This window comes from Clinocottus analis, unplaced genomic scaffold, assembly GCF_023055335.1.
Source record: "Clinocottus analis isolate CAN_PGR_092001 unplaced genomic scaffold, fCliAna1.0.p SCAF_18, whole genome shotgun sequence".
Lineage (NCBI taxonomy): Eukaryota > Metazoa > Chordata > Actinopteri > Perciformes > Cottidae > Clinocottus > Clinocottus analis.
Window position 1 is genome coordinate 16,838,554 of NW_027175909.1, and position 23,227 is coordinate 16,861,780.

The following is a 23,227-nucleotide window of genomic DNA, read 5'->3' on the forward strand; positions in this document are numbered from 1 at the left end:
ACTGTCCCTCGTTAAAGGCAAAAGAGTACAACCTCTCACCGGCGTTGGTTTTTACTTCCGTGTGTCTCCTTGACGTGATCCATTCCCTCGTCATGACTCATGACCACATGCCTAACTCTCACCTTAACACAAACTCAGAAGAGCATACACACGGGATTATTTTTCGAGCTTTCTCATATTGATTTCGTCCACCTTCAGGTCGAGACGCTTGTGGGGATGTGGAGCCCTCTAGTGGCGGCTTTGTGAGGTGTACGTCCACGTCCTCCCTGGAGGAAATCTGTCGGGGAAACAAACCGTCCGAGTTTACATGGTGAGCAATAAAAACCTTTTGTTTCCCCCCGGGGGAGTGTGTATCTGTACATCTGTACACTGTGTATCTTATCAGTGTTTATTCACTCAGCTCCCTCATCGAGCCCAACTCCCACCCGGCTCTGGGAACTCAGACTGAATCCTGCAGCGGTGAGCATTGAAACCACAGGCTGGCTTCACCTATACTGACTTCTCTGCTTCCTTTGTTGCTGTAATTGTGTTGTGTCTGTGCGTGTAATTGTGTTGTGTCTGTGCCTCAGGTAACGCGCCTCGCTTCTGCGACTGCAATGCTTTCTGCAGCACCGCAAGTAAGAAAACCGCCAGAATCCCGGCATGTGTTTGTACCACGAGTGTCGCAGTGTGAATGGGACTGCATTGGATGTTTTACACACTTTAAATTAACAATTTGACACAGTTTGGGGGTTTGATGAGAAGTTTGATACCAAACTAAAGTTTGTTTGCTAACTGTGACACGACAGCCAGCAGCCGGTTAGCATTAGCACAAAAACAAGTGGAAACAGCTAGCTTGGCTCAATTCATTTGCTACTACTAGATACTTTCTTTCAGTCACTTTGTGCTAAGCTATGCTAACATGAAAGATCTGTATCATGTATTTCCCTAAATATATTTAACTATAAATACTGTATTTTAACTGGAACATACAGTTTCTCAGAAGGTCTGTGAGAAGTGTGTCTTAAGCTAGCCGTGACAACATTTACTTTTTTATCTCTTCAGGCCAGTTTTTTGCCATAAGAATCAAGATTAACAGTGCATCTGTTAATGAAAACCTTTTAAAAAGATTGGTATGTACAGCAAAATATGATTTAACAATATTTCCTGTTGTACATGTATGCTACGTACTGACTAGCTAACCCTTTTACAGCTATCTGGACTCAGTGTTGCCTCCAAGTGTAGCAATATGTCAGCGTAAGTCTCCTTTTTTTTATCACTTACAATTTATTCGTGTTGACCATTGGGGAATTGTTGAACAGTTTAGTGAAAGTCAAAATATTTTTTGGGTTATTATTGACACATCTGAACAATTCTTTGTTTCCAGGTCAGTGTGCCGAGACATTTTAAGGCGCTACAAGGTAAATCTTACTGCAGATACAAGTTTGGTAAAAGTCCTTCTCCTCACATTGATCAAGAGCTGTTAATAATGCGTCGTCAATTACTTTGTTCATCCAGCATGTTCATCTGGAATGCCATGGGACGCAACCGAGGTAGAGATGTTTCTTTCTGGTGTCTATTATGAACACATTATCTCATCTGCACATAAAGAATAGCATCTCAAACAAACCAAATTGAGAACAGACACCACTTTCCTTTAAATGCCTGTTCCCACAAAAATAAAGATATAATGCATCTGATCTTTTTTCAACCCTTTTTGCTTCTGGGGTCCAGGTTGTACAGCTGCATGGTGATATTGGAGATGTCTGGACCCGTCAATGGTTGCGCCCTTAAAAGACTTCTGCAGCAAGTCATTGACGGCTACAGCAGCATCACAAATGAAAGGCCACTCACGCGCATGGGTTAGTCTGCAGGTTCATAGTCTCATTTTACTTGAAAGATTAAACATATCTCATTTAACTGTGTTATTGTTGGTGCTCTGTGTGTCCTCAGTGGTATGTGGTCCTCCTGGTTTGGCTGTCAGTACTCTGTTGGCGTCCAACCTGACCTGGGTTGCCAGTGACCTGCAGATCTCTGATGTGTGCCAACCTGAACCCACTCGGCTTAACTGGTACATTAATAAAACATTCCTTTGGTGGTGGCTTTTTGGGATTGTATCATTATATTATTCATTAATGTTGGGCACAAGAGACACACAAGCTTGTTAGACTTTCGAGATCTGTCCTCAGCTGACTGTAATAAGGCACAAGAAAGGATACACATGGATTATTATTGTTATCTGATTGACACATTTAACTATTCTATCCCAATATGGAACAAGGAAACTGGTTTCTTTGTTGGTTGAGCATCTCTAATATTCAAGGTTCTCTCCTCCTACAATAAGTATTTTATTTATGGAAGCCCATTCCCGCCACACCGCCCCAAAAAATATTAGGACCAAAAAAATAAAAATAAAATTTTGACGAAAAAAAAATAGGACCAAAAAAAATAAAAAGGGGTCAATAAGAAGAAATTTAATTTTTTTTTTTTCGTTGTCTTTTTTTGCCGTTAACTTAAAAAAAGGCAACGGAAAAAAAAAATTTCATTCAAGAAGAGAAATGAGAAGTTGACTACTGACTACAATTGTAGAAATTACAGTTACAGCCTAAATATAATTGTAGCTCATATATGTACACACAAAATACATTGTTGTCCCTCCATTGGCCATTTTTAAGAACAGAGTAAAATGCAAAGTCCACACATATATTAAATGAATTATTTACTTTAAAGTAACCCATCAACAGGCTGACGGGTGTTTGACATTGCCAAGTTATCTTTTGGTAAATAACAAGAGCACTTGAATATAAAAGAATAGGTGAATTGAAACAAGATTGGACTATTATGTGACTTGTACTTGTTTTGTTGTATGAACAATACATATTTGTTTAAACATATTTACAATAACAAAAAATTTAAAAAAAAAAAAGTTTTTTATTGACCTTTTTTTTTTTTTTTGGTCTTATTTTTTTTTTTTTTTTTTTTTTGGTCCCTAATTTTAGTTTTTAGTTTTTGGTCTGAAGTTTGTTTTTTTTTGGGGTCAGAATTATTTTTTTTTGTAGCGGGAATGGGCTTCCATATTTATTCCATACAATATTTTTCTGTGGTTTTTTTTAGTGAGGCAAATGAGAACCGTGCTGTCCTTCTGACTGACAGCTGCCCTATGGAGCCTCTCACAACTACACAAAACCCCACAAAGCCTTACACTCTGACCGACAGCAACGTCACAACAACTCCCGGCGCCTTCACACCATCTGTGGCCAACACGACTCAAAGGACAGCTAAAGGTTCTGCAAAGATTCAGACCATTCCACTTGAAACGATGAACAGTACAGAGTCCTTAATACCGCTGCGAGTGCTCAAAAGAAGCTCACAAGACATTACTGTGATCGCCTCGAGCAATATAACAGTACAGAACACAACTTTATTAAATAACACTATGTTAAAACTCACTGTAAATACAACACTGCAAAACACAACCACAGGACAACGAAACGCATCATCTGTAAACACAACAATACAAAACATTATAAATGATTCTATTGGTTCAACAGTTAACACAATTACATTGTCTCCAAATCAAACAACAGAGTACAACGTAACAACAGTCACACCTTCAGTTAATGACACAACAGCATACAATGTACCGACAGTTCCACCTTCAACGACTCACACAACACAGTTTAATATCACTACAGTTACATCTACTCTAAATGACACAACAAGAGTCACTATAACTACAGTTACACTTTCAAACAATCACACAACATTCAATGTAACGACAGCGACACCTTCAAACAATCACACAACAACAACAACAATTAATACAACCACAACTTCAAACAATCACACAACAACAATTAATACAACTACAACTTCAAACAATCACACAACATTCAATGTAACTACAGCTACACTTTCAAACAACCACACAACAACATTCAATGTAACTACAGCTACACCTTCAAACAATCACACAACATTTAATAAAACTACACCTTCAAACAATCACACAACAACATTCAATATAACTACAGTTACACCTTCAAACAATCACACAACAACATTTAATATAACTACGGCTACACCTTCAAACAATCACACAACAACATTCAATGTAACTACAGCTACACTTTCAAACAATCACACAACAACTTTCAATATAACTACACCTTCAAACAATCACACAACAACATTCAATGTAACTACACCTTCAAACAATCACACAACATTCAATGTAACTACAGCTACACCTTCAAACAATCACACAACATTCAATGTAACGACAGCGACACCTTCAAACAATCACACAACAACAACAACAATTAATACAACCACAACTTCAAACAATCACACAACAACAATTAATACAACTACAACTTCAAACAATCACACAACATTCAATGTAACTACAGCTACACCTTCAAACAATCACACAACATTCAATGTAACTTCAGCTACACCTTCAAACAATCACACAACAACATTCAATGTAACTACAAATACAAGTTCAAACAATCACACAACAACATTCAATAGAACTAAACCTTCAAACAATCACACAACAACAATCAATGTAACTACAACTACACCTTCAAATAATCTCACAACATTCAATGTAACTACAACTACACCTTCAAACAATCACACAACAACATTTAATGTAACTACAGTTACACCTTCAAACAATCACACAACATTCAATGTAACGACAGTTACACCTTTAAACAATCACACAACATTTAATGTAACTACAGTTACACCTTCAAACAATCACACAACAACATTCAATGTAACTACAGTTACACCTTTAAACAATCACACAACAACATTCAATGTAACTACACCTTCAAACAATCACACAACAACAATCAATGTAACTACAACTACACCTTCAAATAATCTCACAACATTTAATGTAACTACAACTACACCTTCAAACAATCACACAACAACATTTAATGTAACTACAGTTACACCTTCAAACAATCACACAACATTCAATGTAACAACAGTTACACCTTTAAACAATCACACAACATTTAATGTAACTACAGTTAAACCTTCAAACAATCACACAACAACATTCAATGTAACTACAGTTACACCTTTAAACAATCACACAACAACATTCAATGTAACTACAGCTACACCTTCAAACAATCACACAACATTCAATGTAACTTCAGCTACACCTTCAAACAACCACACAACAACATTCAATGTAACTTCAGCTACACCTTCAAACAACCACACAACAACATTCAATATAACTACAGCTACACCTTCAAACAACCACACAACAACATTCAATGTAACTACAGCTACACCTTCAAACAATCACACAACAACATTCAATGTAACGACAACCACACCTTCAAACAACACAACATTCAATGTAACTACACCTTCAAACAACCACACAACAACAGTCAATGTAACTACAACTACACCTTCAAACAATCAGACAACAACATTCAATGTAACTACATCTACACCTTCAAACAGCACAACAACATTCAATGTAACGACAACCACACCTTCAAACAACACAACAACATTCAATGTAACTACACCTTCAAACAATCACACAACAACAATCAATGTAACTACAACTACACCGACAAACAATCTCACAACAACATTCAATGTAACTACAACTACACCTTCAAGTAATCTCACAGGAACAATTAATATAACTACACCTTCAAACAATCACACAACAACATTTAATGTAACTACAGTTACACCTTTAAACAACCACACAACAACATTCAATGTAACTACAGCTACACCTTCAAACAACCACACAACAACATTCAATGTAACTACACCTTCAAACAACCACACAACAACAGTCAACGTAACGACAACTACACCTTCAAACAACCAGACAACAACATTCAATAGAACTACACCCTCAAACAATCACACAACAATCAATGTAACTACAACTACACCATCAAACAATATCACAACAACAGTCAATATAACTACAACTATACCGTCAAATAATCTCACAAGAACAATTAATATAACTACACCTTCAAACAATCACACAACAACATTCAATAGAACTACAACTATACCTTCAAACAATCAGACAACAACATTCAATAGAACTACAGCTACACCTTCAAACAATCTCACAACAACAATCAATGTAAATACAACTACACCTTCAAACAATTTCACAACAACAGTCAATGTAACTACAGCTACACCTTCAAACAACCACACAACAACATTCAATGTAACTACAGTTACACCTTCAAACAATCACACAACAACATTCAATATAACTACAACAACACCTTCAAACCACAACACAACAACATTCAATGTAACTACACCTTCAAACAACCACACAACAACAGTCAATGTAACTACAACTACACCTTCAAACAATCAGACAACAACATTCAATAGAACTACACCCTCAAACAATCACACAACAACAATCAATGTAACTACGACTACACCATCAAACAATATCACAACAACAGTCAATGTAACTACAACTACACCTTCAAACAATCAGACAACAACATTCAATAGAACTACAACTACACCTTCAAACAATCAGACAACAACATTCAATAGAACTACAGATACACCTTCAAACAATCTCACAACAACATTAAATGGAACTACACCTTCAAACAACCACACAACAACAATGAATATAACGACAACTACACCTTCAAACAACCAGACAACAACATTCAATAGAACTACACCCTCAAACAATCACACAACAACAATCAATGTAACTACAACTACACCATCAAACAATATCACAACAACAGTCAATATAACTACAACTACACCGTCAAATAATCTCACAAGAACAATTAATATAACTACACCTCCAAACAATCACACAACAACATTCAATAGAACTACAACTATACCTTCAAACAATCAGACAACAACATTCAATAGAACTACAGCTACACCTTCAAACAATCTCACAACAACAATCAATGTAAATACAACTACACCTTCAAACAATATCACAACAACAGTCAATGTAACTACAGTTACACCTTCAAACAATCACACAACAACATTCAATATAACTACAACAACACCTTCAAACCACAACACAACAACATTCAATGTAACTACACCTTCAAACAACCACACAACAACAGTCAATGTAACTACAACTACACCTTCAAACAATATCACAACAACAGTCAATGTAACTACCACTACACCTTCAAACAATCAGACAACAACATTCAATAGAACTACACCCTCAAACAATCACACAACAACAATCAATGTTACTACGACTACACCATCAAACAATATCACAACAACAGTCAATGTAACTACAACTACACCTTCAAACAATCAGACAACAACATTCAATAGAACTACAACTACACCTTCAAACAATCAGACAACAACATTCAATAGAACTACAGCTACACCTTCAAACAATCTCACAACAACATTAAATGGAACTACACCTTCAAACAACCACACAACAACAGTCAACGTAACGACAACTACACCTTCAAACAACCAGACAACAACATTCAATAGAACTACACCCTCAAACAATCACACAACAACAATCAATGTAACTACAACTACACCATCAAACAATATCACAACAACAGTCAATATAACTACAACTACACCGTCAAATAATCTCACAAGAACAATTAATATAACTACACCTTCAAACAATCACACAACAACATTCAATAGAACTACAACTATACCTTCAAACAATCAGACAACAACATTCAATAGAACTACAGCTACACCTTCAAACAATCTCACAACAACAATCAATGTAAATACAACTACACCTTCAAACAATCACACAACAACATTCAATATAACTACAACAACACCTTCAAACCACAACACAACAACATTCAATGTAACTACACCTTCAAACAACCACACAACAACAGTCAATGTAACTACAACTACACCTTCAAACAATATCACAACAACAGTCAATGTAACTACAGCTACACCTTCAAACAACCACACAACAACATTCAATGTAACTACAGTTACACCTTCAAACAATCACACAACAACATTCAATATAACTACAACAACACCTTCAAACCACAACACAACAACATTCAATGTAACTACACCTTCAAACAACCACACAACAACAGTCAATGTAACTACAACTACACCTTCAAACAATATCACAACAACAGTCAATGTAACTACCACTACACCTTCAAACAATCAGACAACAACATTCAATAGAACTACACCCTCAAACAATCACACAACAACAATCAATGTTACTACGACTACACCATCAAACAATATCACAACAACAGTCAATGTAACTACAACTACACCTTCAAACAATCAGACAACAACATTCAATAGAACTACAACTACACCTTCAAACAATCAGACAACAACATTCAATAGAACTACAGCTACACCTTCAAACAATCTCACAACAACATTAAATGGAACTACACCTTCAAACAACCACACAACAACAATGAATATAACGACAACTACACCTTCAAACAACCAGACAACAACATTCAATAGAACTACACCCTCAAACAATCACACAACAACAATCAATGTAACTACAACTACACCATCAAACAATATCACAACAACAGTCAATATAACTACAACTACACCGTCAAATAATCTCACAAGAACAATTAATATAACTACACCTTCAAACAATCACACAACAACATTCAATAGAACTACAACTATACCTTCAAACAATCAGACAACAACATTCAATAGAACTACAGCTACACCTTCAAACAATCTCACAACAACAATAAATGTAAATACAACTACACCTTCAAACAATATCACAACAACAGTCAATGTAACTACAGCTACACCTTCAAACAATCACACAACAACATTCAATATAACTACAACAACACCTTCAAACAACAACACAACAACATTCAATATAACTACAACAACACCTTCAAACCACAACACAACAACATTCAATGTAACTACACCTTCAAACAACCACACAACAACAGTCAATGTAACTACAACTTCAAACAATATCACAACAACAGTCAATGTAACTACAACTACACCTTCAAACAATCAGACAACAACATTCAATAGAACTACACCCTCAAACAATCACACAACAACAATCAATGTAACTACGACTACACCATCAAACAATATCACAACAACAGTCAATGTAACTACAACTACACCTTCAAACAATCAGACAACAACATTCAATAGAACTACAACTACACCTTCAAACAATCAGACAACAACATTCAATAGAACTACAGCTACACCTTCAAACAATCTCACAACAACATTAAATGGAACTACACCTTCAAACAACCACACAACAACAATGAATATCACTACAACTACACCTTCAAACAATCAGACAACAACATTCAATAGAACTACAGCTACACCTTCAAACAATCAGACAACAACAATCAATGTAACTACAACTACACCTTCAAACAATCTCACAACATTCAATGTAACTATAACTACACCTTCAAACAATATCACAACAGTCAATGTAACTACAGCTACACCTTCAAACAACCACACAACAACATTCAATGTAACTACAGTTACACCTTCTAACAATCACACAACAACATTCAATATAACTACAACAACTCCTTCAAACCACAACACAACAACATTCAATGTAACTACACCTTCAAACAACCACACAACAACAGTCAATGTAACTACAACCACACCTTCAAACAACCAGACAACAACATTCAATAGAACTACACCCTCAAACAATCACACAACAACAATCAATGTAACTACAACTACACCATCAAACAATATCACAACAACAGTCAATGTAACTACAACTACACCTTCAAACAATCAGACAACAACGTTCAATAGAACTACAGCTACACCTTCAAACAATCTCACAACAACATTAAATGGAACTACACCTTCAAACAACCACACAACAACAATTAATATAACTACAACTACACCTTCAGACAATCAGACAACAACATTCAATAGAACTACACCTTCAAACAATCACACAACAACAATCAATGTAACTACAACTACACCTTCAAACCACAACACAACATTCAATGTAACTACACCTTCAAACAACCACACAACAACAGTCAATGTAACTACAACTACACCTTCAAACAACCAGACAACAACATTCAATAGAACTACACCCTCAAACAATATCACAACAACAGTCAATGTAACTACAACTACACCTTCAAACAATCAGACAACAACATTCAATAGAACTACAACTACACCTTCAAACAATCAGACAACAACATTCAATAGAACTACAGCTACACCTTCAAACAATCTCACAACAACATTAAATGGAACTACACCTTCAAACAACCACACAACAACAATTAATATAACTACAACTACACCTTCAAACAATCAGACAACAACATTCAATAGAACTACACCTTCAAACAATCACACAACAACAATTAATGTAACTACACCTTCAAACAATCTCACAACAACATTCAATGTAACTACAACTACACCGTCAAATAATCTCACAAGAACAATTAATATAACTACACCTTCAAACAACCACACAACAACATTCAATGTAACTACAGTTACACCTTCAAACAATCACACAACATTCAACATAACTACAACAACACCTTCAAACCACAACACAACATTCAATGTAACTACACCTTCAAACAACCACACAACAACAGTCAATGTAACTACAACTACACCTTCAAACAACCAGACAACAACATTCAATAGAACTACACCCTCAAACAATCACACAACAACAATCAATGTAACTACAACTACACCATCAAACAATATCACAACAACAGTAAATGTAACTACAACTACACCTTCAAACAATCAGACAACATTCAATAGAACTACAGCTACACCTTCAAACAATCTCACAACAACATTAAATGGAACTACACCTTCAAACAACCACACAACAACAATTAATATAACTACAACTACACCCTCAAACAATCAGACAACAACATTCAATAGAACTACACCTTCAAACAATCACACAACAACAATCAATGTAACTACACCTTCAAACAATCTCACAACCACATTCAATTTAACTACAACTACACCGTCAAATAATCTCACAAGAACAATTAATATAACTACACCTTCAAACAACCACACAACAACATTCAATGTAACTACAGTTACACCTTCAAACAATCACACAACAACATTCAACATAACTACAACACCTTCAAACCACAACAGAACAACATTCAATGTAACTACACCTTCAGACAACCACACAACAACAGTCAATGTAACTACAACTACACCTTCAAACAACCAGACAACAACATTCAATAGAACTACACCCTCAAACAATCACACAACAACAGTCAATGTAACTACAGCTACACCTTCAAACAATCTCACAACAACATTCAATGGAACTACACCTTCAAACAACCACACAACAATTAATATAACTACAACTACACCTTCAAACAATCACACAACAACATTCAATGTAACTACAACTACACCTTCAAACAATCTCACAACAACATTCAATATAACTACAACTACACCGTCAAATAATCTCACAAGAACAATTAATATAACTACACCTTCAAACAATCACACAACAACATTCAATATAACTACAACAACACCTTCAAACAATCAGACAACAACATTCAATAGAACTACAGCTACACCTTCAAACAACCACACAACAACATTTAATGTAACTACAACTACACCTTCAAACAATCACACAACAACATTCAATGTAACTTCAACTACACCTTCAAACAATCACACAACAACATTCAATAGAACTACAGCTACACCTTCAAACAACCACACAACAACAATTAATATAACTACAACTACACCTTCAAACAATCACACAACAACATTCAATGTAACTACAAGTACACCTTCAAACAATCTCACAACAACAGTCAATATAACTACAACTACACCGTCAAATAATCTCACAAGAACAATTAATATAACTACACCTTCAAACAATCACACAACAACATTCAATAGAACTACAACTACACCTTCAAACAATCAGACAACAACATTCAATAGAACTACAGCTACACCTTCAAACAATCTCACAACAACATTCAATGGAACTACACCTTCAAACAACCACACAACAACATTTAATGTAACTACAACTACACCTTCAAACAATCTCACAAGAACAATTAATATAACTACACCTTCAAACAATCACACAACAATTAATATAACTACAGCAACACCTTCAAACAACTACACAACAACATTCAATGTAACTTCAACTACACCTTCAAATAATCACACAACAACATTCAATAGAACTACAGCTATACCTTCAAACAATCTCACAACAACATTCAATGGAACTACACCTTCAAACAACCACACAACAACAATTAATATAACTACAACTACACCTTCAAACAATCACACAACAACATTCAATGTAACTTCAACTACACCTTCAAACAATCTCACAACAACATTCAATGGAACTACACCTTCAAACAACCACACAACAATTAATATAACTACAACTACACCTTCAAACAATCACACAACAACATTCAATGTAACTACAACTACACCTTCAAACAATCTCACAAGAACAATTAATATAACTACACCTTCAAACAATCACACAACAATTAATATAACTACAACTACACCTTCAAACAACCACACAACAACATTTAATGTAACTACACCTTCAAACAATCACACAACAACATTCAATGTAACTACAGCTCCACCTTCAAACAATCACACAACAACATTCAATGTAACTACAACTACACCTTCAAACAATCACACAACAACATTCAATGTAACTACAGCTCCACCTTCAAACAATCACACAACAACATTCAATGTAACTACAGCTCCACCTTCAAACAATCACACAACAACATTTAATGTAACTACAACTACACCTTTAAACAATCACACCACAACATTCAATGTAACTACAGCTACACCTTCAAACAATCACACTACGGCATCCACCACCAACACAACTGTGGACGATGTAACATCTGTTGTTAACGTCACCAAACCGACTGAAGCGCCATTGAACAACCAGACTGGAAACCACACCACAGCGTCACACCACATCACAACAACCAGCAAAAATGACACCTTTACCACAGCTTCCACTGTTGTCAATACCACCATCAATCTCAGCTCAACTGCAAGCAGTTCAACAACACACTTCAACCTGACAACCACAGCACCAGGAGTCAATTTGACAAGTACAACAGCTAACACTTCCGTTGAAGCGACAACTTCAAGCACAACTTCTTCAAGTACAGTTCCGGCCCAGATCAACACCACGACTTCAGAGGTTCCCTTGACTTCTTCACCAACAACTGTTCAAACCAGCCCGCCTACGAACACAACCACAACAGAACCTGGTATGTATAGTTATCATTTACAGTTTGGGTTAAAGCCTCTAATTAAACTTTGGAATATGGGAGATCAGATTGGCTTTTTTTTCCTTTAAAAGTTGAAATTACTTATGAAGTGCAGTCCATTCGTCCATTAATAAAAGCATCTTAAGAATAGATTTGTTTTACTGCTTTATTTTCGCTTTGATAGCTTCTCTGTGCATTATAATCAGAGGATTTTTTGATTAAGGCCTCAACTAGTAAACTTCATCCTTTATTTTATTGATTCAATTTATAAATATCATGATAATGATTTGACGACTTGCTTTCCTGCTTACTAAAGATGCAGGAACTACCCCCACAGCCACCGCAGAGACAACTACAACCCAACAGGCCCAGGTGGAAGAAGCCAACCAGCTGCTGAATCAAACACAGGATGCGTCTCAGCTCAACTCCTCCCAGGTGACGCTACTGATGTATTGACGTCGTCGACCTTTTTGTTGCGTAAAACAAAGTTGTTCGGTAATTCTTCAAAGTAAACTTCATTATTTGATCGATGTTGCAGGTGTCTCAGTTGGTGGGAGACTTAGAGAAGCTTCTGGATGGCCCCACTGTCTCTCAGGCTCTGGGACAAAAGGCTGTCAACGTAATAAGCAACCTGATGGAAGGCGACGCCGTGGCTCTGTCCGAGTCGTCTAACAGGTACAACTCACACAACCCACATGGACGCATATATTCCCATACGTTGGATTTTCCTGAGATGTTTTGTCTTCGCTCCTTCAAACAGGCTGATTCGACTGGTGGATAATCTGGGTCTTAAACTCGTCGTCAATGGGGACAATGAGATCATCTCTTCGGATTCGCTGGTTTTGGCAGTGAGGGAAGTCGATGGGACGAACTTTCCAGTTACATCCGTTGACATTTTGAACACTGATAATGTCCAGGTAGATTTGAATTTCAGCATCCGGTCTCACTACCTTTCAGAAGACACAACGGGTTTCATGCAAGAAGTCTTACAAATTAGTGATTTAAGAGAATTCTTGTTATGTACGTGGAATTCTCTCTTTGGTAAGAAGACATTTTAAGGAGCATGAATCACAAGACTGGCACCCACAACAAGTCAGATTCATTATGTTGAAATTAGCAAATTATAACAAGTTTGTGACTCCCACTTGGAAGGTTTGTACACTACAACTTTCCAGAAAAAAATATAGATAGATACTTCCCATTCTTTTTCGAATGCAACAACGAAGACAAAGTGACCTGTGCCAAACTTTCACATTGACCTTTTGTTGTTTTTTGTGTGTCCAGATCCGTTCCCTTGGTAGATCCCGGTCCAAGAGGTCTGGGTCTGCTCTCGGGTCTGTTTTCTTGCCCTCCTCCCTCACCAATGGGCTCAGTCTTGAGCAGCAGCAGGAGGCCAACAGGGTCCAGTTCACCTTCTACACCAAATCTGCCTTCTTCCAGGTATTTTGGTATCATCACATTATCTCATTGTCATCGCTTACAGATTGTTTTACAGAAGATGGTAGTATTTGTTGGTGCACTCAATGATTCATAGGCAGCCTTCAGTTGTTTAATCTCAAACCGGGTTTAGAAAAGGTTTTAAAAAAAAAGGTTTAAAAAAAGGAAATAGCCGTTACAAGTTTGTCTCTCTTTTACAGGATGCAGCACTCGATAACAACACTCTTGTGAGTCCAGTCCTGGCTGCCAGTGTGTCCAATCTATCAATCAGCAACCTGGAAGAGAACATCCAGTTTACCATCCGAAACATCGACCCCATACACGTGAGTGTGCACGCGCATACAAATCATTAGTTTTCTCCTGATCACATTTATCAAGAGAAGAATCTCACACCACTCAAATGCCCGGCCTGGTCTCCTAAAAATGTAAATCCATGTTGCATCAGACGACGAGATGGATGGATGCAGAACAAGACTTTTGTTTTTCTCCCATTTAAAACAAAGTCTTCAAGATAAAACGTTATCTTTTACTAAACTTAACCAAGTAGTTTTGGTACATTATGTATTGTTTAGTTTCACAATGATAACCAATCAAAACTGTGACTGTACTCCTTGAAAAAAAGTGTTTATTTAAGACATTAAACATATTTTTTGGAATGTTTGGAAGCCATAAGTAATTAGGTAGAAAAGTAGGTTTTAGATTGAACAAAACAAGTTTTTACTTCTAAATGACCTAAAAAGACATTTCAATAAATGGTTAAACAATATTGAAAGTATTGACAGATCGCTTTAAAGTTCCTCTGTGATGCTTTTCTGCTTCTCGCAGGAGAACTACACTGCCTCCTGTGCATTTTGGGTCACGAATCAGAATGGTGAGTGTGTGTGTGTGCATTTTAAATCGAGTGGGTCAAGCTGGTTCAATTTCCAGAGGAATGAATATCCCTGTTTGTTGTGCTTCTCTGGTTCAGGTGGTGGAGGACGCTGGAGCTCTGCTGGCTGCTTTGTCGTCAAAACCACAACAGAGGAAACAACCTGCAGCTGCAACCATCTCACATCCTTTGCAATTCTGCTGGTTTGTGTGCATTTTGGTTTATCTGTGTGTGACATGTTGACGATGACCTTACGTATAGCGATCTGGTGAACCCCGCCTCTGCCCGGCTATATTGACAATAACAAGTATCAATAATGTTGTATGAACATGTTAAAGAAACAGAACTGACTCTTTTCCTCCATGGTTGTTGTACAATGTGCACTCATTATATATTTGTGTGTTTCCTGAATAAAGGATTTGTCCAGAGACGTAACGATTGACCGTCAACATGCGCAAATCCTTACTTTCATCACCTACATCGGCTGTGGGATCTCTGTCTTTTTCCTGGCTCTCACCTTGATGACGTATCTGTTATTCCCGTAAGAATCAACGTCTTTGGCGAGACTACTTGAATCCGAGCTTCACGTCCGAAGGGCAAATGAATTAAAATGCTAACGCCTGTGCTAACAACCTCTTCGTTTTCAGCAAACTGCTGCGGGATATTCCCGCCAAGATCCTGGTCCAGCTGTGCCTGTCCCTCCTCCTCCTCAACCTGGTCTTCCTCCTGGACGGCTGGCTGGCGCTCTACCCGGCCATCGGGCTCTGCATCAGCACCGCCTTCTTCCTGCACTACTTCCTGCTGACGTCGTTCACCTGGGCGGGGCTGGAGGCCCTGCACATGTACCTGAGCATCGTCCGGGTGTTCACGCCCTACCTCAGCAGATACATGCTCAAGTTCTCCCTGATGGGCTGGGGTGGGTGACACTCGGCTCCCAATCGTCAAGATGGTTTCTTTCATGGATGTGAGGATCAACATCCTGGTCTTTCTTGCAGGCATTCCTCTTCTGGTGGTGATCGTTGTAATCGCGGTGGACAAAGACAACTATGGCCTGGTCACATACGGAAAATACACAGACGGCACTTCAGACGACTTGTAAGTCCAGAACTTTTAACCGGAAAAGGAAACAGTCTCAAATTTATACCTGGGGGCCTCCAGGGGCACATACAGGAGGGCCTCCCGGGGGGGCCCTCAGGGGGGCCTCCTGTTGGGGTCCTGGGCTGGACTGGGGAGCCAGCTGGAGGGAAGGGATGCACTAAAGAACCGTGTCCGACGCCTGGTGAAATAAAACAAAAAAAAGTTCCTTTTTAGAAGAGGAAAAGTCTTCAATCGGCACGAACAACGACCTAGAAGACTGTAAGCGATGCGCTATTTATTAACTTTACATTAATATAGTTCAACGTTTCTGTGTCTTTATCCTGTAGCTGTTGGCTGCGTAACGACATCGCCTTCTACGTGGCCGTGGTGGCCTACTTCCTCCTGATGTTCGGTCTGTGCCTGCTGGTCTTCATCGTCGTTATGATCCAGCTGTCCCGGATCAAAAAGCAGAACCCCCAGAACCAGCCGCCCAACCGGAGCGTGATGACGGACCTGCGCAGCATCGCCGGCCTCGTCGTCCTGCTGGGCCTCACCTGGGGCTTCGCCCTGTTCGCCTGGGGGCCGCTCTACTTACCCTTTGTGTACCTCTTCACCATATTCAACTCTCTGCAAGGTCAGACTCGTGGGAACGTACTGGTTCTCTTCGTTATGATGAAGCTGATATGGTTTTATTCAAATTAGCCAAACCATAATCTGTACATGTATTATAAAAGCAGTTTCATTTGTCTTGGTCAGGATTCCTAGTCTTCGTTCTACACTGCGCGGTGAAGGAGAGCGTCCGCAGGCAGTGGAGAACGTATCTTTGCTGCGGGAGACTGCGATTGGCTGAGAACTCCGGTAGGTTCCTCCACCTGCGATCGTTTGAATGGACACATGAGGGCTCTTCATGGTGGGCGGTGGAACAGACACCAGACAAGAAACTGCACTCTAAATTGCCCCCTCTTAGACTCACAACTCTGTTAAAGTTGACACACGTTCAGTATGAAGTGATTCACTGCGCTGAGCGATTGTTGTAAAAAACTGTAAATCATAGCTTGTTTTATGAAAAGAAAAGCCCAAAACTGCTGTATTTGGATGTATTAAACACTATAAGTATTATACAAGTGAAATATATGCTTTGGTATTTGAGAAAATTCAAATAGCGCCATTGGCCCCAATGGACCCAATGAACCCAATGGACCCAATGGACTCAATGGACTCAATGGACCCAATGGACCCAATGGACCCAATGGACTCAATGGACCCAATGGGCTCAATGGACCCAATGGACCCAATGGACTCAATGGACTCAATGGACCCAATGGACCCAATGGGCTCAATGGACCCAATGGACTCAATGGACCCAATGGACTCAATGGACTCAATGGGCTCAATGGACCCAATGGACCCAATGGGCTCAATGGACCCAATGGACTCAATGGACTCAATGGACCCAATGGACCCAATGGGCTCAATGGACCCAATGGACCCAATGGACCCAATGGACCCAATGGGCTCAATGGACCCAATGGACCCAATGGGGCTATTGGGCCCCAATGAGTCCTCGCCTGAATGTTCTCTGTTCAAAACCCTCTCTAACTTTGTTCTGCTTCACTTTATCAAAGTCAACCTTTTACACAGAGAATGTTGAATGTTCACGTGTTGAATGTTCACATGTTGAATGTTCACATATTGAAAGGTTCTCGTGTTGTGCTATGCTCTGGGTTAGAGTTTGACTTTACATCTGCATCATTTCAAACTAATAATCATCCTGAAATATCGACCCCGCTGACACGTTTCGGTCACACACCCTTTTCTGCAGATTGGAGTCGGACGGCCACGCAGAACAACAGGGGTGTGTCTGTCACCACGGCAATCACCACGGCTCCGCCCCTCACCTCCCGGAGCACCTCCGTCATCAGCGACGCCACCAGCGGCAGCGGTACGTCGCGTTTCTCTACCTTCCGATCTGTATCTCTAAGCTTTTTTTCTAATCTGGTGTCGGCCCCTCCCACAGACTCCGTGTTCATGGACAGCGGGATATCCGACGGCTCCAACAGCGACGTGCTCCTCAACGAGAGTCACAGGAGGGATCTGTCGCTGTGAGCTCCAGGATCCTTTTCTGATCGCGAGGACGATCGAATCTGAGAGAGACGAGCGGACGCAAAACTAATCCCAGGAGTGGACGCTCAGGAGAAACGCTGCTCGGTGTCACGCGACGTGAAGCTGCAACGAAGACGTGAGACTGAAGATTCATGCGAGGATCATTTCCCTCGAGGCCTTTTCTACGTACCACTTTACACTTGTGCCTTATGACAATGATGCCTCATTATACAGAGAGCTGAGATTGTTCTGCAATTTTTGATGTAACACACAGGTATGTATCTCATATGCTAGTGCCTTTAAATGGTGAATTTAAGAAATGATGTAAAATCCAGCAAAAAAGGCCTAAAACCCTGAAGTAATAATGCGTGAGACTTGTAGGACGTGAACAGAAGTTGTGTTTCTGACTGAAAAATGTAATATTTTCACTGTTACAGCTGTGACTCGACTGTTTTGCTTGTTTCAAAGGTGTTACTGTAAATAATACATATAATACTGTATATAATACAAATGTTACTGTAAATAATATGTATATGTTACTTTAAATAATACACATGATGCTGACATTATTCGTCGTCAGCGAGCGAGCTCACGTCATGTTACAGATACTTCATTGTATCTAATTATTATGTGTAGATTATTGTGAGGCTATTGTGTTGTTTTTGTATTTTTTCATACAACATGAATGGACAAAAAGAAAAGTTTTTTTGTTGTTATTTAACAAATGTTCAATAAAATATATGTGTAATTTCATGAAGTAAATTGTATATATTCTATATGAAACCAGACACTGATTTCTATGGAAGCCAATTTCCACAAAATTAGGATCCTGTAAGTCATAATTATGATTGAACCATCCCAAATTTTTACACCTAGTCTTTCTATAAGAAGTGGACGTCGCCTCAGGTTAGGATCTCTGGCGGCCGCCATCTTGTTTTTGTTTTGTACAACCAGAAGTGACGCGAGAAGTTGCAGATAGGAACAACCGAACGAACGATCGATAGGGGTCCAAAAAGGTTTCAATTGGTTTATCAATATCATTATTGCATGGATCCTTGACTGAAAGGTTATTTAAACACGAGCTGCAGGCGCACACATCGCCCACCAGATGTCAGCGTAGCCCCACGCCTCTTAAACGCATCACAGTGTTCACACAGAGGAAGAACAGACGACTGTAACACTCTGTGTGTTACTGACACCGCATATTAAACAATTATATCGCTACAGTTTAACAACTGAGTCGTCAAAAGCAGAAAACTGCCCCAAAACAACTGATTCACAACCTTCGAGATTATTCATGTGAATCCTTTTTCAGAGCCACAGCTTCCTGAGATGCAGATAAAATGGTTATTTGGTTGACTTGACTCTTTTTTCCTGCAGACTTTACAGACCGGTGACACGTCAGTCAAACAGGGAAGCTCCTTTTTCTCCCTTGTTTGGCATTTTAAATTAGATTTTGAAGGTTAACTTTTAGTGTGTCTGTGTGGCTGAAAGACGCTTTCATCGCCTCTTTACAACGCGGATGTGTGGGAAGAGAGAAAGAGTGACGGTTCACATTTTATCTCTGAATGCTTTACGGCTCATCTCAGAGTGTGAGGAACACACACTAGTAAGGAAAAACCTCTTCTCCCTCCCCCCCCTCACAGTGCTGTGACATTGATTATCTTTATTATCGCAGCCCATCAATATTTACACCAAGTCAGAGGAAAGGTCCCTCAGGGTTGTTCCTGTAACACCTGAGCGGCCTTCACACATGTGAAGGATCTGCTTCATTCGTGCTGTTTTTAAACTTTCAGAGCTCGTGCTGCTGCTGGACAGCTTGCAGCGCTTTGATGAACGGCACAGCAGCGGCCTTCAGCTTCTGGTTTCCAGCTGGTCTGAAGATTCCTTCCTCACGGTGTTCATGTTACAAGTGTTTTTACTGGACACCTTTTATACGCTTCCTCTTGTGTCAGCGTCAGCACGACCCGTTCCAGGTTTTAGATGCATAAAAGAAACACATACGATGTGTTCATTGCATTAAAGCTAAAAAAAAAAAAAAGAAATTCTCCATAAACTTTTTTTTTCTCCCAAAACTTTTTTTTTCAAAAAACCTTTTATTTTTCCAAAAACTTTTTTTTTTCTCCAAAAATGTTTGTTTTCTTCAAAAACCATTTTTTTCTTCAAAAACTTTTTTTTTCTCCAAAAACATTTTTTTTCTCACAAAAAAAAAATTTTCTCACCAAAAAAATTTTCTCACCAAAAAAAATTTTCTCACAAAAAATTTGGTTCTAAAAAAAAAAAAATTGTTCTCAAAAATGTTTTTTTTCTTCAAAAACATTTTTTTTCTCCAAAAACTTTTTTTCTCCAAAAACATTTTTTTTCTCCAGAAACTTTTTTTTCTCCCAAAACATTTTTTTTCTCCCAAAATATTTTTTTTCTTCCAAAAACATTTTTTTTCTCCAAAAACATTTTTTTTTCTCCAAAAACTTTTTTTTTCTTCAAAAACATAGTTTTTCCTCAAAAACATTTTTTTCTCACAAAATTTTTTTTTCTCACAAAAAAATTTGGTTTAAAAAAAAAAAAAAAAATGTTCTCAAAAACTTTTCTTTTCTTCAAAAACATTTTTTTTCTCCAAAACCTTTTTTTTTCTTCAAAAACATTTTTTTTCTCCAAAAACTTTTTTTTCTCACAAAAAAATTAGTTCTCAAAATTTTTTTTTTTCTTCAAAAACTTTTTTCTCCAAAAACCTTTTTTTCCCCAAAAACCTTTTTTTTCTCCAGAAACTTTTTTTTCTCCAAAAACATTTTTTTTCTCCAAAAACATTTTTTTTCTCCAAAAATTTTTTTTTTCTTCAAAAAACTGTTTTTTCTTCAAAAACATTTTTTTTCTCCCAAAACATTTTTTTTCTCCAAAAACTTTTTTTTTCTCCAAAAACTTTTTTTTTCTTCAAAAACATTGTTTTTCTTCAAAAACATTTTTTTCTCACAAAATGTTTTTTTCTCACAAAAAAATTTGGTTTAAAAAAAAAACGAAAATTGTTCTCAAAAACTTTTTTTTTCTTCAAAAACCTTTTTTTTCTCCAAAAACTTTTTTTTCTCCAAAAACATTTTTTTCTCCCAAATTTTTTTTTCTCACAAAAAAATTAGTTCTCAAAAAAAAATTTTTCTTCAAAAACTTTTTTCTCCAAAAACCTTTTTTTCCCCAAAAACCTTTTTTTTCTCCAGAAACTTTTTTTTCTCCAAAAACATTTTTTTTCTCCAAAAATATTTTTTTTCTTCAAAAAACTGTTTTTTCTTCAAAAACATTTTTTTTCTCCCAAAACATTTTTTTTCTCCAAAAACTTTTTTTTTCTCCAAAAACTTTTTTTTTCTTCAAAAACATTTTTTTTCTCCAAAAACATTTTTTTCTCCCAAATTTTTTTTTCTCACAAAAAAATTAGTTCTCAAAAAAAAAATTTGCTCCAAAAACATTTTTTTCTCCCAAATTTTTTTTTCTCACAAAAAAATTAGTTCTCAAAAAAATTTTTTTCCTCAAAAACATTTTTTTCTCCCAAAATTTTTTTTTCTCACAAAAAAATTTGGTTTAAAAAAAAAAAAAATTGTTCTCAAAAACTTTTCTTTTCTTCAAAAACTTTTTTTTTCTCCAAAACCTTTTCTTTTCTTCAAAAACATTTTTTTTCTCCAAAAACTTTTTTCTCTCACAAAAAAATTAGTTCTCAAAAATTATTTTTTTCTTCAAATACTTTTTTCTCCAAAAACCTTTTTTTCCCCAAAAACCTTTTTTTTCTCCAGAAACTTTTTTTTCTCCAAAACCATTTTTTTTCTCCAAAAATATTTTTTTTCTTCAAAAAACTGTTTTTTCTTCCAAAACTTTTTTTTTCTCCCAAAACATTTTTTTTCTCCAAAAACTTTTTTTTTCTCCAAAAACTTTTTTTTTCTTGAAAAAACATTTTTTTTCTTCAAAAACATTTTTTTTCTCCAAAAACTTCTTTTTCTCCAAAAACATTTTTTTCTCCCAAATTTTTTTTTCTCACAAAAAAATTAGTTCTCAAAATTTTTTTTTTCTTCAAAAACTTTTTTCTCCAAAAACATTTTTTTCCCCAAAAACATTTTTTTTTCTCCCGAAACTTTTTTTTCTCCAAAAACATTTTTTTTCTCCAAAAATATTTTTTTTCTTCAAAAACTTTTTTCTTCTCCAAAAACTTTTTTTTCTTGAAAAACATTTTTTTCTCCAAAAACATTTTTTTTCTTCAAAAAACTTTTTTTCTCCCAAAAACTTTTTTTCTCCAAAAACATTTTTTTTCCCAAAAATATTTTTTTTCTTCAAAAAA

General features: G+C 37.0%; 1 protein-coding gene across 1 annotated transcript; it reads left to right on the forward strand.

Annotated features, from left to right (window-relative positions):
• The first annotated feature begins 1,213 nt into the window (after nucleotides 1-1,213).
• On the forward strand, nucleotides 1,214-19,600 carry adgrg2a (adhesion G protein-coupled receptor G2a). The gene is made up of 25 exons (XM_068582359.1): nucleotides 1,214-1,236; nucleotides 1,367-1,400; nucleotides 1,498-1,532; nucleotides 1,714-1,841; nucleotides 1,933-2,050; nucleotides 3,094-3,599; nucleotides 5,217-5,335; nucleotides 5,485-5,648; nucleotides 10,537-10,669; nucleotides 11,915-11,967; nucleotides 12,874-13,430; nucleotides 13,768-13,865; nucleotides 13,969-14,105; nucleotides 14,191-14,347; nucleotides 14,715-14,870; nucleotides 15,068-15,190; nucleotides 15,693-15,738; nucleotides 15,835-15,938; nucleotides 16,152-16,276; nucleotides 16,383-16,651; nucleotides 16,731-16,830; nucleotides 17,160-17,446; nucleotides 17,569-17,670; nucleotides 18,635-18,754; nucleotides 18,830-19,600. The coding sequence occupies exons 1-25, from the start codon at nucleotides 1,229-1,231 to the stop codon at nucleotides 18,916-18,918; spliced, it is 3,768 nt and encodes a 1,255-aa protein (XP_068438460.1). The 5' UTR covers nucleotides 1,214-1,228; the 3' UTR covers nucleotides 18,919-19,600.
• The last annotated feature ends 3,627 nt before the right edge of the window (nucleotides 19,601-23,227 follow it).

What these genes read in the sequence shown, in the direction of transcription:
- adgrg2a (XM_068582359.1), top strand. An exon ending in TGAACACTGATAATGTCCAG is followed by an intron (nt 14,348 to 14,714) that starts GTAGATTTGAAT and finishes TTGTGTGTCCAG; the next exon opens with ATCCGTTCCCTTGGTAGATC. An exon ending in ATGACGTATCTGTTATTCCC is followed by an intron (nt 16,277 to 16,382) that starts GTAAGAATCAAC and finishes CTTCGTTTTCAG; the next exon opens with CAAACTGCTGCGGGATATTC.